At 42.8% G+C, this 17,361-nt stretch overlaps 1 protein-coding gene across 2 annotated transcripts in view; it reads right to left on the bottom strand.

Annotated features, from left to right (window-relative positions):
- The window catches only part of FCHSD2 (FCH and double SH3 domains 2), a 178,275-nt gene extending 164,217 nt beyond the window's left edge, over positions 1-14,058 (bottom strand). Inside the window, exons 1-2 of one of the 2 annotated variants that reach the window (XM_059708535.1) lie at positions 13,489-14,058; positions 11,092-11,189 (exon numbers count right to left, since the gene is read on the bottom strand). In XM_059708535.1, coding sequence (XP_059564518.1) covers positions 11,092-11,189; positions 13,489-13,509 — 119 coding nt within the window. In that variant the 5' untranslated portion in view covers positions 13,510-14,058. Of the gene's footprint in view, positions 1-11,091; positions 11,190-13,488 lie in introns of those variants that run through there. The other variant, XM_059708536.1, reaches the window with a different exon arrangement.
- Positions 14,059-17,361: the final 3,303 nt, after the last annotated feature.

The following is a 17,361-nucleotide window of genomic DNA, read 5'->3' as shown; positions in this document are numbered from 1 at the left end:
TTTAAAGCATAACTAACATTGTATTATAAGGTTTATAAAGTATGCAGCACAGTCTGGGGTGGAGGTACTGAATTGTTTGTAAGCATCTTATGTGGCGTGGTATAATATTAACTCTAAGTATACAGTGATAAATTAAAGATGCATGGTGTAACAACTAGAACCACTTGAAAAACAGAAAGAGGTAGAGCTAAAAATGCAAGAGTTGAAAATAGAATACTAAAAATATTCAATTAGCTCAATATAGCTGAGAAAACTATTTATATAAAATACCTCTATAGTAACACAGACTAAACAGTTCCCCATGGAGCAAGTTGGCTAATAATGCAAAATATATCTTACCACAGAAAAAATATTTTAAATGACTATAATGTAGAACCTTTGGATAAAGTCAGATAAAATAAAATTTGAGACTAGAGAGGAATCTGAACACCTTAAATGTTTGCCTCTTTGGGGACAAAATTCTAGAAGGAAAAGAAAGTAGCACACAGCCTGTTTCCCCAACTCCAATCTACAACGAGCTAAAGACCAGTCATTTTATGAAGAGAAGTTTGTGCTATGGCCAGAGTGGCTCAATGGACAGAGTGGTAACCTGCCCACTGAAGGGTCTCGGGTTCGATTCCTAATCAAGGGCATATCTGGGTTGCAGGTTCCATCTCCGTCCCCGCTGGGGCATATGGGAGGCACCCAATAGATGTGTCTTTCTCACATCAATGTTTCTCTCTCTCTCTCTCTCTCTCTCTCTCTCTCTCTCTCTCTCTCTCTCTCCCTCCCTCCCTCCCTCCCTCCCTCCCTCCCATCCTCCCACCCTCTCACCTCCCTTCTAGTCTCTCTAAAAATCAATGGAAACAATATCCTCGGGTGAGGATTAACATAAAAATTTTTTTAAAAGAAAAGAAAAAGAGAAGTTTGTGAATCAAGTATTCTTAATATTTATACATATTGGAAATATACTGTAAAGTCTATTAATAATAAAAATAACTTCACTAAAGACTAATTAAAAGCCTAAAATGATATTTTATCTTCAACTAATAAGAATTTTTACAACATTTATATTAACAGACATGCAGTAAAATGTTACCAATACAAAATCACTAAATTTTAGTTTTGAGAGTAGAGAATATTTAGTTCAATAATTCAAAACATACCAAAAAAAGGTGAATAATAAAAAGTCTCTGGCTCTCACCCCCATTCTCCAGCCGCCAATGGGGGAAAACAAATACTGCTAAAATATAATCAAGGGACATATACTCCCAGTTGTTTCCTGTGGGAACATGGACATACTAATACTTTTCGTAACACCAGAAATAACATTTTCTTTTTGAATTGGGATTATTGCAAAGTTTACAAAACAGAAAACATCTGGATGACAAGACACTCATACATGAATGCCAAAAAGGAGACCAAGTGAAATGTTAAAATAAAGCATGACCAAGGGATACTTCGAGGACACAATAAAATGAAATAAGAATATCAGCCAAGTTCTGTTTAGTTAGTCCTGACCAGCACATGACAGGAAATCTGCAGCAGTGGAACAAAGCCGAGGGTTACAAGTTTCTGTGCCTAGTTCCCAAATTAATCACTGAAGAGCCAACAGCACAATCCAGACTTAGAAACTCACTCCTGCTTATGCAGCAGATCATTCCTGAACACTGACACCAGCAAAACAGAACAGCATCTGTGGGATTCAAGTGAACATTCGAAGAATTTACAAAGAAAAACACTGACTTACCACCACTGGGCTCCTCAGGTAAAAGACTTTATACTTTCAAGACTAAATGGACAATCCTCAATCAAGGGACAAATTATTCAGCTAGGAGTATTTTTGCTCTTATTTGTCCTTCCCTGCTGTCAGATTAACCACTTCACTACATATTAATGCTTTCACCCGAGAAGTACAGGAATGCAGCAAAAATACAACTGCCTGGTGGGCCCTCAGGCACCATTTCTCCAAATTATCAGAAGACCAAAAGCGACACGATATTTAACCACTCCCGCACTCCTAAGAGGAGAATCCTAAGAGACTCCTGGCCTCTGGCCTACCTACGGCAATACAAAAACCTACTCCTGACCCAAGACATTTAATTCAAAAGTAGTTGGAAGGAGGAGATACAAGGTTTCTAAAGAGTTTCTTATTCCCAATCTGTCTGGGACAACTGGAATTCTAGCTGTGTCTTTCACAATCTAACCCCACAATATTTTTTACACTTTTATGGCCAGCACTAGGAGTAAATGAGAAATGAGTCCCTGTGGCAAACTGGCCAGACAGTAATGTGGCAAAAGCCGTATTACTGGTAACCAACACCTATTTCTTGCTGGCAAAAACCACCTCTACAAGAAGATAATCACATCCCCGGCCTCCTTTGCAGCTAAGCATGCACGGGCATACGAAGCAAACTCAGCCAATGAGATATAAGGGAAAGTCTGCTGGGATAATTTCTCATAGAAATTGTCTTCACTAATAGAAGGAAAGGAGGAGGGGAGGAAGGGAGGGAAAATCTGCATAAGGAGACACTGTCCTTCCCTCCTCTTCTTCCACATAACATTGTTGCATGAGAATATCATGCTTGGAGTTGCAGAACCCATCCAGCAATAGTGAGGAGAATCATTACCAACACACAGAGCGATGGATAGTACCCAGGACTGCTGAATTTGGTGAAGGAAATTCTTTAGAATCACTTGAACAGTTTATCTTTGAGGTCCATTACATTTTTTAATCTACAGGTTAATTCCTTAGGGCAGCGGTTCTCAACCTGTGGGTCGCGACCCCTTTGGGGGTCGAACGACCCTTTCACAAGGGGTGGCCTAAGACCATCAGAAAACACATATATAATTACATATTGTTTTTATGATTAATCACTATGCTTTAATTATGTTCAATTTGTAACAATGAAAATACATCCTGCATATCAGATATTTACATTACAATTCCTAACAGTAGCAAAATTACAGTTATGAAGTAGCAACGAAAATAATTTTATGCTTGGGGGACACCACAACATGAGGAACTGTATTAAAGAGTCTCGGCATTAGGAAGGTTGAGACTCACTGCCTTAGGGGATGACAAGTCACAGACATAATTTCTGAGTTGATGTTCACAACTAAAATCACAGTCCACATGCAATTACTGAGCATCTATTATGTTCCAGACACTATGCAAGAGAGTCTTTATATGCATTACTGTGTTTCATTTTTAAAATAATCCCATAAAATATAATTATTACCATTCTACTGATGAGAAACATGAAGCTCAGAGAAATTTAGGTGACTTGTGGCCAAAGTCACACAGTTAATAAGAGATTAAGAACTAGAATTCAAGCTAGGTTGTATGCCTCTAAGCTAGTGCTAGTTGAAGTATATCACAGCTACCCTACCACACAGATCACCTTCACCATCTCTCCTACTTAAGAAAAGTTAAGGGTGTAAATGGGGTTAGATTGTGAAAGCATTAATATGCAGTGAAGTGGTTCATCTGAAAGCAGGGAAGGACAAATAAGAGAAATTTGGGTGTGGCCAAAAAGACCAAATCAAGAAAGGGCGCACACAAACATTCTTCAACCCCTCTATTCTTAACCCAAGTGGTAGGTAACATTCATTATTAGTCCCTAGTTTAATTCCATCTGGTTCATGAAAGTATCCTCCATTCAAGTCTATAAATCATAAAGCAACTTCTCCCCGAAGTGGGCTGCAGTGGCTATCCCGTTCAGAACCAAATCTTCAAATTTTAGGAGTACATAAGGACTTATGAACAATGGCTTATGAGTTCATAAGTTATTAAATAGTAATAGGAAGAGGTATTATTAAAACCTGACTCTTTCAGTGGAAGTAAGCAGTGGTCTGTGACAAAACTCTATTTCCCTCTTTCTTCCTCTGCCTAGTTTGTATCTCCTATTCTCCGCAAGCACTGCTGTATAAGTACCGCGCGCTAACTGATTGCGCCACTGGAGCTCCTGTATCTCCTATTCTTAGTATCCTCCACAACTGACCATCATGTGGAAGTATATATTTAAAACTTAAATTCATTTAGTCAGTTAAGTTTCAGGTTTTCTTTTAATTTTAAAATCAGGTCATCTTTTTTCTCCCCTCTCTCTCAAAGAAATATTTATGGTCCTACTTATCTTTTTCTTTGTAACCCTGTTTTTAAAAGATTCTCCATCTCATGGTCTGCATCTCTTTTAAGTTCTAGTCTGAAAGAATACTAGATTGAGAAGCAACAATGATTGCCGAGTAAGTGAAGAAAAGACCAGAGTCCAGTACCTGATCTGCTGCTTCCAGTTTTTATCATATCTAAAATACCACCAATTGAAAGACACATTATGTTCCACTACGGAAAAATGCTGCCAATTAAATTGATAGAATGGCCTGACACTTACTATTTTTATTTATTCTTATTGAAAATAACTTTTAAACTTATACTTTTAGCATGTATTACTCTTGTGCATAATTTCTAAAAGATAAAATAAACTGGTGCATAACCTGGCCACATTTAGTCTTAAACTCTTTTGAATTAGTCAATACCCATGTTTTCCCACACAAAATCATATGTTGTTGTGTTCATTTATTTTAGAGAGAGAAGAAGGGAGAGGGAGAATGGGAGAGAGCAAAACATCAATGTGAGAGAGACACATCATTTGGATACCTCCCACATGCACCTCAACTGGGGATCAAGTCCACAACCTGGGCATGTGCTCTGACCGGGAATCAAACTGGCAACCTTTTTAAAAAATATATATTTTTATTGATTTTAGAGAGAAAGGGCGAGGGAGAGAGAGAGCAAAACATCAATGATGAGAGAGAATCATTGATTGGCTGCCTCCTGCATGCCCCCTACTGGGATTGAGCCTGCAGCCCGAGCATGTGCCCTTGACTGGAATCAAACCCAGGACCCTTCAGTCAGCAGGTCCATGCTCTATCCACTGAGCCAAACCAGCGAGGGTGCGAACCACCAACCTTTTGATACACGGGACAACGTTCAACCAACTGAGCCACACTGGCCAGGACTCCACAGAATACCATAATCTGTGTCACCAAAAGCCCAGGTGCTCCAAGATTTGTATTCCAACCTTTATCTCTGGGATTTTCTTCCAAGCCTGCTGATACCTATTCTGCAAGTTCTCTGCCTAAAGAGACAATGACAACTGCATCATGGCCAAAAGCAACTGTAAGAAGTATCTGGATTTCAAAAGTGTAAAAATGTAAAAACAGTGCTTCTCTAGAAGTAATGAAACAATGAGTTTTTCTGTTACCTTGAATAAGACAACATCCTTCCCCGCCTTCAATTTCCACTAATAGTAGTTCCCAATGCTGAATACCTACCACACTGGGCACTTCACGTATCTCATTCAACTCTTACAGAAAAGCAAAAAGGTGGGCATGAACCTTGCTTTATATACATAAAATATGAGGCTCAGAGAACCTTAGTCTCTTGCCGAAGATAACCCAGCTAATAAGTGGCAGAGCTGGGCTTCAATCTCTGGTCTACTTTCAAAGTCCTTCTTCTTTCCACCACTTCAGTGGTTCCCAAAATTCAGTGAATGTAAAAATCACCTCAGGTGATTCTCCCACAGAGTGGGAAAATACTGCAAATACAGTATATATTTGCAAACCATAAGCTGATTATATATATTTATTTATTTATATTTACATATATATTTATGTACATATGTATGTGTATATATTTTATATATATGTATATAGAACTCTCATAACTCAATAAGAAAACAACAAATAACTCAATTAAAAAAAATGGGCAAAGGATTTGGACAGACATTTCTCCTAAGAAGATATACAAATGGCCAATAAGCACATGAAAAAATGCTCAAAATCATAAGCTATTAGGAAAATACAAATCAAAGCCACAATATGATACCATTCACACACTAGAATTCTATAATCAAAAGACAGACCACAAGCATTGGCAAAGATGTGGAGAAACTGGAACCTTCATACATTATTGCTAGTGGGAATATAAAATGGTACAGCCACCTTGGCAAACAGTTTGAAAGATCCTCACAGAGTTACCATATAATCCAGCAATTCCACCACTAGGTATATACCCAAGATAAATAAAAACATTACACACAAAAATTTGTACATGCATGTTCAAAGAAGCATTATTAATAATAGCCAAACAACCCATCGATTAATGACTAGATTAATAAATTGTGGTATATCCATATAATGGAATATTATTGGGCAACAGAAAGGAATGAAGTACTGATGTCACAACATGGATGAACCTTGAAAATATTATGCCAAGTAAAAGCCAGTCAAAAAAGACCACATATTGTATGATTCCATTTATATAGATTCCATTTCTATATAGAGAGCAAGTAATTGCTTAGGGCTAGAGAAGTACAGTTTTTTGTGGTTTTAATTTTTTTTTTTTATTGATTTTTTAGAGGGAAGAAGGGAGAGGGAGAGAAACAGAAACATCAATGAGAGAGAAACATCAATCTGCTGTCTCCTGCAGGCCCCCTACTGAGAATTATACCTGCAACCCGGGCATGTGCCCTGACCAGGAATCAACCACTGAACCACACGGGCCAATCAGAGGTTCTTTCAGGCAGGACAAAAATCTTCTAAAGTTCAAGTGTAGTGGTGGCTGTACAGCCCTATGAATACACTAAAAAACTTTAAATGGATTAATTGTATGTTATGTGAATTATATCTCAATAAACCTATTTTTAAAAATTCCTCTAGACCAGATTACCGCTAAAGAAACTACAGTTTAGAGAAAGTATCATATAGTATAGTAATTCCTTACTTGGTGTCGTTAGACCTCCAGGTGTCAACAAAGGAAGGACAGGTGCTTCTTGAGCCAGTTTCAGTTTTTCAGAACATCTGAGAGAAACCATACACTCAGCCTTCTCTGAGGCAAGGTTTTAGGTATCTGCCTTCTGGCTAGTTTCATGTTAGTAGTTTTAAAATATGATTCAAAGCTGACTGACAGCTTAAGGTATGAGAAGTAAAAAATAGGAAAACAAACTATTAGTTAAAATGTACTTTTTAAAAGGCAAAATGTTTCCCAAAAAATGAGACCATGATGAGTTCTTTGGTTAAAAAACTTGGGAAATACAGATAAGTGCACTAGTCTAGAAACTAGGAGAACCATCTCAGGGTCCTCCATAATATGATTCATTTCATCTCACTGTGCCTCAGTTTCCATTTTCATCTGTAAAAATCAACAAATATGATAGTATCCACCTGACTCTAAAATTCCATAATTTTTCCATATTATATAATGACACCCTAAAAATGTCTGCTAAAAAGGAAGGTATTTCTTCACATTGTGGGTGCTTGCAAAGAACTTTCTTTACTGAGAGCACATCATAGTAATAAACAATACAAAATACATAACACTAATAAATAATACATGCTACAGCATTTAGAAACTTACTTATGAGTGGCCTTAGAAAGCAAAGAGAGGAAAAAATGATTAAAAAGAGAGTGAAGTGTGCTTGTCTACTACTGACAGCAAAAGTCAACAGGAAACACTTCAGAATAGAATCTCGCCAAAGCACGGAATGTCCCTGATTAATAACAAATGAGTTATCTCTCCTTCCAATACTTTACTCCCAACACACCAGCTTCCAAATGTATCCCTGAAACTAATGAACTGAAAAAGAGGAAGAGAGCAAAGGAAAAAATATATATTATAATGGGTTTCCTCCCTTCAAAATTCCAAACGATCAACAGAGGGGAGAGGGATAAGAACTACCAATAACCAAGCATAAAATTCTATTTACAGCTTAATGTGTTCTGGTTTTTTTTTCTTTTTTAACTTTTTTTAAAGTCATAAAAATGTTTCTACTACTAATTTCTTTATATTAAGAATAATATACTATTTGCATCTTTTTGAATAAATTCATACTAACTTAAATTGAGTAATAACACTGGGGGGCCGTGGGTTAAAAGGAGTGCTGTCTGCAGGGTCTGGGAGAGGAGGGAGGTTTGGTTCAGTGAATAGAGCATCAGCTTGTGGACTGAAAGGTCCCAGGTTCGATTCCAGTCAAGGGCATGTACCTTGGTTGCAGGCACATCCCCAGTAGGGAGTGTGCAGGAGGCAGCTGGTTGATGTTTCTCTCTCATTGATGTTTCTAACTCTCTATCCCTCTCTCTTCCTCTCTGTAAAAAGTCAATAAAAAATATTTTTAAAAAAGGGAAAAGCAGGAAAGCAGTCAAGATCCTTTTCAAAATAACATATACAAAAACCCCAGTTCAGAGATTTCTAATGAATTTTTAAAAGGTCATTCCACTTGCTACAACAGACCAGAAAAGCCAGACCTCCTCCCTCCTCAAGCAACTAAAGTTATCATGAATACTAAAGAGCAGGCAATTTTCAACCTCAAATTCAGTATTATCATTGAAAGCAAAAAAAAATGCCTGGCTGGGGCTGCTCAGTGGTAGAGCGTCAACCTCTGAACCAAGAGGTCACGGTTTGGTTCCTGGTCTTGATTCCTGGTTGGGGCATGTGCCCAGGTTAAGGGCTTGCTCCCCAGTGGGAGGTACACAGGAGGCAGCGGACAAATGATTCTCTCTCATCATTGATGTTGCTATCTCTGCCTCCTCCTTCCTCTCTCTGAAATCAATTTTTAAAAAAGGCAAACCTAAACTCATATTTTAGTAAGTAATATAGTATTCTGCTCACAGCTACATAGGAGTGAAGGAATTCATTCTATTAATTTACTATAAAAGAAGAATGCACTAACTCCTTCAAAATAATGAAGAACCCATTAATTCTTGCAGCACCAACAATCTCTGTATTTACACATTGAATATAAATACAGATATACTATACATCCAATAGCACAGTACATTTTAAAGTGCTCATGTAAATCAAAGTATAACCCAAGCTCAACAGACTATAGCTCCTATAAATGAGCTTATAAAATATCACACTTAAAAACAAATAAGGTGCAGCCTGGTGGTGTGGCTCAGTTGGTTGAAGTGTCATCCCACACACCAAAGGCTGGCAGGTTGAATTCCCAGTCGGCACGTATGAGGGGCAACCAATTGATGTTTCTCTCTCATATCTATGTATCTATCTATCTATCTCTCTATCTATCTCTTCTTCTCTCTAAAAATCAAAAATAAAAAAAAAGATGCAATTAAATTTATCAGTTCTGCCAGCCTAAATAAAGGGTACAAAGACACAAGTAATTTAGACCCTAACTTAAAGGAATTCTCATGAAGAGGAGAGCCAGAAACATGTACAAAGTCAAAATTCTTTGAGATCACAGAGAACAACAAACTTATACACGTAATGGTAACCAGGATTTGCCAGGTGAAAAAGCTGGAGGAACGACACAGCAGGGCAAAGAGAACAACACTACAAAGGCATGAACGTAGAAAACACAATTAGGCAACCAAAAGTCCTGAGGGGCCGGGGCAGGGAGATTAAGCAGGAAGGATGCATGGGCATGACACGGTAGTAATTGAGTCAGCAAAGGAAGCTTGTAGCTGGGTTGCAGAAGGCCATGACAAGGTGTCTGGTCTTTATCCAGAAGGCCACAGAGAACCTGATATACAATAAGCAATGTTTTTTGAAAGCTAACTGGTGATAAGACTTAAAAGGAGGGATTGGGGGAGAGGGGTTAGAAGATAGGAAAAGATTACTGCAATAATGCAAGTAAAATGTGATGGGGTCAGCAATAATACAAACAACAACTTACATCAATTTGACAGTGATTCTGTATCCATATATTTGACCATAAGCTCTGGTACCAAGTTACAGGAAATGAAGGAAACATTTTTTTTAAATGCAAGCAAGAAGTCTTTATAAGATACAATCAACAGGACTTAATGACCACTGACCACCCAAAACCCAAAGGGTATCTTTACTTACACACTAATTTTGCCTTCCTAAGGTGCTTCTGAAAATTTACTGTCTTCATCTAGAGATTTCTACTAAAATACCTTAGTTCACTTAATAGATGTTAAAAACTTTAAATTTTTAACCACATGAAGAGTATCAGGTATCTTGTACAGGAATTATTTAAATCTAAAAATTTCCTTGTGGCCACAAGAAAAGTAAAAGAAATAAATACAGAATTTAAAAAGAACAATGATCTTGGTACATCCAAGACTGGAGACTGTATGTCTTAGGTAGAAACCCTGAAAATATAGGTATACAGTAGAAATACCCATAAATAGTACCTAATAAATTAAACATGGGGGAGAAAAAGGAACTCTTTAAATCAAAATCTTTGGGCTATAAACAATTCAGCTACCCAAACACATATAATTTTATTATAACAACATATAGTTTATACTTTTCATGAAACCAACATAAAGTTGTGCACCATAGGAAAAACAGGCAACTGATGAGGCTTAGACCCAGTTCCAATTTGACAAACATATTACTAAAGGGAAATAAGAATTGTAGCCATGCTGTTTCAACATGCAAAGCATTTTCCACCCTTTACCAAGGTATGGTGGCTAAACTATCGGTTTGTACTATAGGATTGTGAAATAAAATGGTGTTTCTTTCAATAAAATGAGTTATGCTTCCCTCTATAAAGAAAGATACTGATTTTCACAATGCTGACACAATGTCTTATCTTTTAAATTTAAAGTTACTGTGAATATGAAACAAGGTAACTTTAATGATAAAATAGGATACATTTTCCACTGAATTTAATGTTCAAAGACAAAGTGATATTTGTCATGTTCTAACAAATAATGCCAGTATATATAATCAGCTGAGGTTGACTGGCTCACCCCCAGATATTAACCATTAACCAGAGGTGTTACTCTAAAAATCTGTGTGAAATTTTAAAGGTCAATAAATGTTACAATTCAGTAGAAAGATTATTTAAATAAGAATTTCTACTTCAATGACTATATTTTGACAGGTAAATTTTAAGACCCTTGTTTTTTCATAATAGTATGTGTATGTTATAGGTTCCCCCACTAAAAGAAAAAAAGCTTGGATTGTGTTAGTTCCAGTAATAATTTCTAGCTGAGTCAAAGCTCTAACAGCCTTAAAGCAGGAAATCCAAAAGGAAATTCCATCATCAGTTCCTGGGGTTTGGTAACTAAAAGGTTCTTTGAAACAGATATAGAAGTTCAAACTAGTTACTATAACCTTACCTCATATCTTCAAGCAAGTCACATTCTGCTTGATGTTTGGCTTGAAGTTTTGTCATCTGTTCAACTTGAATGTTTTTCAGTTCTTGTGTAACTTTCACCTAAAATATACCATGTATTTATGAAGACCTTACTGCAACTTTAACAACAACAAAAACTACTTAAGGAAAATACTAAATGCTTGTCAGAATATATATCTCTTGCTCACCTCTCCCCTGAAGACCATAAAGCAGAGGTTCTCAACCTGTGGGTCACGACCCCTTTGGGGGTCCAACAACCCTTTCACAGGGGTCGCCTAAGACCATCGGAAAACATATATAATTACATATTGTTTTTGTGATTCATCACTATGCTTTAATTATGTTCAATTTGTAACAATGAAAATACATCCTGCATATCAGATATTTACATTACGATTCATAACAGTAGCAAAATTACAGTTATGAAGTAGCAACGAAAATAATTTTATGGTTGGGGGTCACCACAACATGAGGAACTGTATTAAAGGGTCGCGGCATTAGTAAGGTTGAGAACCACTGCCATAAAGCCAGTATTTGTCACCTAATTTTGTTAACTAAAGAAATTTAATAAAAATTCTAGACAAATAAGCGGAAACAGGTTAAATATAAATACACAAATATAAAAACTACAGATTAAAGAGGTGCAAAATAAACTGCCAATCATCCTACTTCATGCACGAGCTCAGTAGATATCTAGGTCTTCTTAAAGTTTTAAGACTCTGTCTTCTATTTCTTCCAAAAAGGATTCAAAGACATTAACCACCAGAAATGGTGAGCAGAGTGGAACCGGGAGAAAGGAGTTTATAAGAATGCCTAATATATAATGACTGAAATGTACACAATAATGAAGTTACATGCTTGAATCGACTACATAAATTATTCCATAATGGCTGCGAGAAAGCACACTGTCTCAGGATGATGCCCTCCACTTGCTGACAGCGCATCAAATCACAATCTCTTTCTCACAAAGGAGAAAGCAAAAGTGACCTTCTAGGATATGCAATGCTTTTAAAGCCTCCCCAGCAAGCCGGTTCCTGTGGCGGCTCCACTTCAAACAGCTAGAACAGCAAATGCAAGCTGGCCAGTGCCTCGCCCGCCAGGCCGGCACCCCAGGGTTCCAGGTCCAGTGGGCCTGGAAACGCCCCCTCCCACCCCCCGTGGCAGCGGGACTACTCGGAGGGTGGGGGTACATGTGTGAAAGAAAAAAGACGCATAACTGGAGAAATCCGGATTAAGAAGGGAAAGGAAGGGCAGGGAAGGGCAGGGCGAGGAAGGGAAGAAGAGAGAGAAGAGAAGAGAAGAGAAGAGAAGAGAAGAGAAGAGAAGAGAAGAGAAGAGAAGAGAAGAGAAGAGAAGAGAAGAGAAGAGAAGAGAAGAGAAGAGAAGAGGGAAGGGAAGGGAAGAAAACAAAGAAAAGGAAGAAGACACAAGTGAGGCATTCAGTAAATGTTTGCCCACGAGGGGAGGACAGAACAGCCTCCTCCACCCAGCGCCCAGAGTAGACACTGAGTAACCATCTGCAGGATTAAAAAGACAAGAACACAGCCTCAGCCCTGGGGAAAGCTGGAGAAGAGGGCAGAGAGGCGGTTCTCAAAGGGGCGCAGCCAGGGAGGCTGCTGACAACCCCGGAGACCCGTCACTCCCACCCCAAGCCCAGATCGCGATACACGCCATGCACCGCCGGATTCTCATTCTCCCAGGGGCACTGCCACCGCCTCCAAGGTCCCCTACCCGAGGAACGGAACGGGAAGGGGGATGGGGGTGGGGGGGGGGGGGGGGGGTTGAGAATGGCAAGACTGGTCAATGCTTAAAACGTTGTTTATCCCTAGGATGGGGGGCGATGACTATTCCAACTTCTTTTCGGCCCGCCCCGTGGGAAAAGCAGGCCAGACCTTAAGGCTAGGCTGGAAACAAATTCCCTGCAAATCTGCAAACCGGCGAGGATGGCGACAAGCGGCTGGAGGGCTCCAACCTGGTGCAGACTAAACAATCACACAAGCACAGGGCTCTGCAAAGCTGCAAGGGCTCCCCCGCCTCCCCTCAGTGCAGCCCCGAGAATGCACTTTGCAGCGAGCAGCACTGCCATGCGCGCGCGAGCACACACACACACACACACACACACACACACACACACAAATGTGCACCCGAAACTCTTGTGAGACGTCTGGGGGTCAACCGCGGTGGAGAGGGCGAACCCCGGCCGCCCCTTCATCGGAAAGGCACCTCACCCGTCTGGAACCGGCAGCAACTCGGTGACAAGCCAGAGGCTACGCGGGCACGGCCCGTTGCGGAAAGGGGGAGGGGTCGCAGCGATCGCCCCAGCCGCGCTCCTTGGACGCATTCCCCCCAGAGCCCCAAAGCCTCCCTCCAGCACCCTCACCTTCCTCGGCGGCGGCTGCATGATGCTGAAGGGACATCAATCCTCCCCCGACGGCGGCGTTAGCTGGGGTAAGAGAAAGGAGAAGGGCCGAGAAGAGGGACCGGCCCAGCAAGCGTGCGTGTTTGAAAGGAGAGCTTGAGGACGAGGACGAGGACTCGCCCCGGAGGGAGCAGGGCGGGCGGGCGGGCGGCAGGAGGACCCGGTCACGGGCGAGAGTGAAGAGAAGGAGGAGCCGGGCAGGCCTGGGGCTCCAGCGGCCCGGGGGGTGTGTGCGCGCAGGAGGCGGAGACCGCGAGGGGGCGGGGGCCAGGAGCTGGGGCGCAAGGGTTCCCGGCTCGCCGAGCGGCTCCGGAGGAGCAGCTGTGCCTTCCGGCTCCCCGCCCGCCGCCGGCTCGGGCTCCTCGCAGACTCGGGCTCCCTCGGCCCCAACTCAGGCGGCCCGGCCCTCACTGGGCCCAACGCCCCCGCCCAGCGCGGGGAGGTGGAAGGCGGCGCCACGCTCTCGGCTCCGGCTCCTCCACTCGGGCCGCGGGAATTTCCGGCCCCACCGCGCGGCGCAGCGCCCCACTCCGGCGGCGGCGGAGACCGCTCGGGCCAGAGCTGGGTTGCAGAGGGCGAGCGTGGCCGCGGCGTGGGGCTCGGTTTCGTGGCGGGGACGGGGGGAAACTAACGGGCCTGTCAGCAAATAGGAAGGGCAGAAACGCTAGTCGAGCACGAAAATCCCCCCGTCCTCTCCCCGAGTGGCACGTTCCGGACGCCTCCAGCCCTCCCTCCCCCACACCGGGAGCCGCCGGGGGCTTCCCGCGCGCTTTCCCGCCAGCCGGCCGCGGCGCGCACCTCCGCGCGGGGGCGCGCACGTGGGCGAGTGGGGGCTCTGCGGCGACGCACGCGCACCAGCCGCCCCTGCCCCCGCTGGCTTTGGCGACTGCAGGGTTCATGTGGGATCGGGGGCACCTGGACGCTGGCAGTGAAGTTTTCACAATGAGGGGAGGGCAGGAGGAGAGTTGTGTTTTCTGCTACTTCTGGGGTCCTCCAGTACGCCTCTCCCCCGGGCGAGCGGATGGAGTTTGAACAAATCCTTTCGCAGTGGCCCGCAGGTGCCTGTTACTGGGGGCGGGGGCGGGGGGGGGGGGGCGGTGTCTAGTTGCCCTGCAAAGAAAAACACCGACGGCCCTCCGCTAGCTACGGGGCGTTCAGGCCAGAGAGCATGAACTCTGCTGGAAGGGAACAGTGAGGTCATGAAGGCCAGGGCCCCCATTTCACAGATGGAGAGGCTACGGCCCATAGAGGACAGGACTTTCTGACGGTCACATAGTAGGACTAGGATCTCTGTGTCACGAAGCGGGTTTTGGGTTTTATAAAGAAACAGATGCAGCTCTCCCTCCAGGGAGCAGGCGGTCCCCTTCCCCCTCCCCTCTGCCTTCCCCACTCCCAAGCTCCAAGGGTCCTTCCTTTGCCTCTGTAACTTGTTTCCTCCGCCCGTTCCTTCAGAGGATAACCATGAGGAAAAGGAGAGGAGGCAGCAGGGGCAACGGAAGCCCTTGTCTGGGAGTCAGGACCTCGGGCCTGTCTGCTCTGCCCGCCCCTAACTGGCTGGGTGAGCTCAGGCTTCATTTGCCAATGGGGATGCTCATCCAGGCATTGCCTCCCCTCCTCCCTTCCCTCCCCACCTTCCCGCTCTGTCCAGACCATCTGGGGGGAGGGGTATCCGCTTTCCTTGGGGCCCTTAGAAGAATGAAAATACCTCTTCCGGAGCCACAGGTCTGTGTGGAAGATGAACTACATTGCCCCATAATTTTATCAGAAGTTGGTCTCCCAGACACAAGCTCTCAGAAGTGTTGTAATCACACAAAGCAGGAGTGAGTGAGGCCTGGAGAGACCTAAGTACGGAATTTGCTGAAAGCTACGTGGCCAGAAATTGGGGAAGTGGAACTTGAACCCAGGTTGTTTACATTGAGTTAGCCTAGATTCTTAGATAAGAAGGTGATAGAATCAGAGTTATGCTTGAGTCAGATTCAATCTAGAGCCGTGTATGAACTAGCAGAACAGACTTGATATTTCTAGTTTCCTTGAAGCCATTCAGAAGTCTTCACCAGAGCCCTCAACTACTATCAGAGAAGGCCTGGGGCAAGGGAATAAATAGGTGAGTGGAGGCCCAGCTCCCAGGACCTTTAACTGTGGGTTAAAGGCTAGAGAGCCCAGGACCAGGACAGTGGTAGCCAGTCTCAGCTCCAGCACCAGTTCATTGTGAGGCCTTGAGCTAATCAATCCCCCTCTTTATTTCCTCACTCATAAAATAGGGATATAATACCAGTTTGCAGGCTTGTTGACTAAATAGAATTTCTCCTACCACAGAACCTAGCACATCGTGCTCAATAAGTGCTCACTGGTTCATCATTCATTCAAAAAATATTTGCTAAGGTCCTGTTTTGTGCCAAGCCTTGTACCAGACACTTGGGATACAAGGGTAAGCAAGACTCTATCATCAGCCTAGGCCTTCACTAACGCTGAGTTCCAGACCAACCATGCCATGAATGACACTGGCTTATTTGGGAAGGGGGTGGGGGTAACAGTGCCTGCCCAGATGTAGTAAACACATAGAAGGTGTTTAACAAAGATTTGCTGCATCCTAGTCCTGGGTGTATCTAGTCTGGCCCAGAGACTATCCTCCCTTCACCTCCCTCCTCTGGCAGTAAGCGTGAGGTATAAAGGTGCTGGATGTTGGGAGGCTTGGGATCCAGCCTCCCAACTGATCTGCTGGGCCTTCTCTGGGCCTTGGTCCCAACTGCAGAATAAGGTGAGTGAATGAGCCTGGAGCTTAGTAGGCTCTTCATAGATTAAGTCAAATCCTGGGGCTTCACTTTATGACTTTAGGAGGGCATCCTCCACCTAATTTGCCATTATTCTGGAGCCAGGAATGGCACTGACTTTCTGGGATAATTTCCTTTGGAGATGTTATAAAAAGCTACGAGGCAACTCCAGATGGGCTTACCTACTAACTGCTTTTTCAAAAATACGATTTTGAAAAATATGTTTCATATTTACCAAGTGCCTTTACCAAACCCCAAATTTTCATGTTACTTTTTCAAGCTAATCTTCATTGTAATTCTATGAGGTAGCATTATTTTCTTCATTTTACAAATGAGGAACTGGAGACTCGATGAAAATAAGTGACTTTTCGTGAAGTGATAGATTTGGGACCAGAACCCAGTTCTCCCATCTGCTTCTGTGGTGACTGTTCAAAGGAATTGGGAAAGTTCACACAGGAAAAAAAAGCAGACTTGGGAGGGTAAAATCCATACGTTCTAAACTCACAGGGATGGAGAAAGGGGTTTCTGTGATTTATGCAAGCCCGATATAAAATATACCCCTTTGTCCTGGCCAGGTAGCTCAGTTGGTTAGAGCATTGTCCCGATACCCCAAGGTTGTGGGTTCAATCCCGGGTCAGGGCACATATAATAATCAACCAATGAATGCATAATAAGTGAAACAACAAATCCATATCTCTCTCTCTCTCTCATCAATCAATAAATTAATTAATTCAAATATACTCCTTTGAACCAAGCTAGGCACTTCCAGAGCCTTGCTCCTGAAACTCAAGCAACCACCATGCTGCTTGAAATTCTTTGGGGGAGATGCCACAGAGCTGTCCCAGGCCACAAAGCAGCATGCACTGTGGCCCCAGAGACAGAACTAGGACAGATCTCAGCTGCATCTAGGGAAGGGGGTTTCCAGGCAGAGCCGCACCTGGAGGGGATGAGCTCCCCCATCCCTGGGGCTGTGCAAACAGGTGCTGGCTCTCTTCCTTAAGGAGGCCACAGATGGGATTCACACCCTGGGAAGGAAGTAATTTATGCTGGCTCTTCCATGTTC

This window comes from Myotis daubentonii, chromosome 9 (genome assembly GCF_963259705.1).
Source record: "Myotis daubentonii chromosome 9, mMyoDau2.1, whole genome shotgun sequence".
NCBI lineage: Eukaryota > Metazoa > Chordata > Mammalia > Chiroptera > Vespertilionidae > Myotis > Myotis daubentonii.
This window is presented reverse-complemented; position numbering and strand designations above follow the sequence as displayed.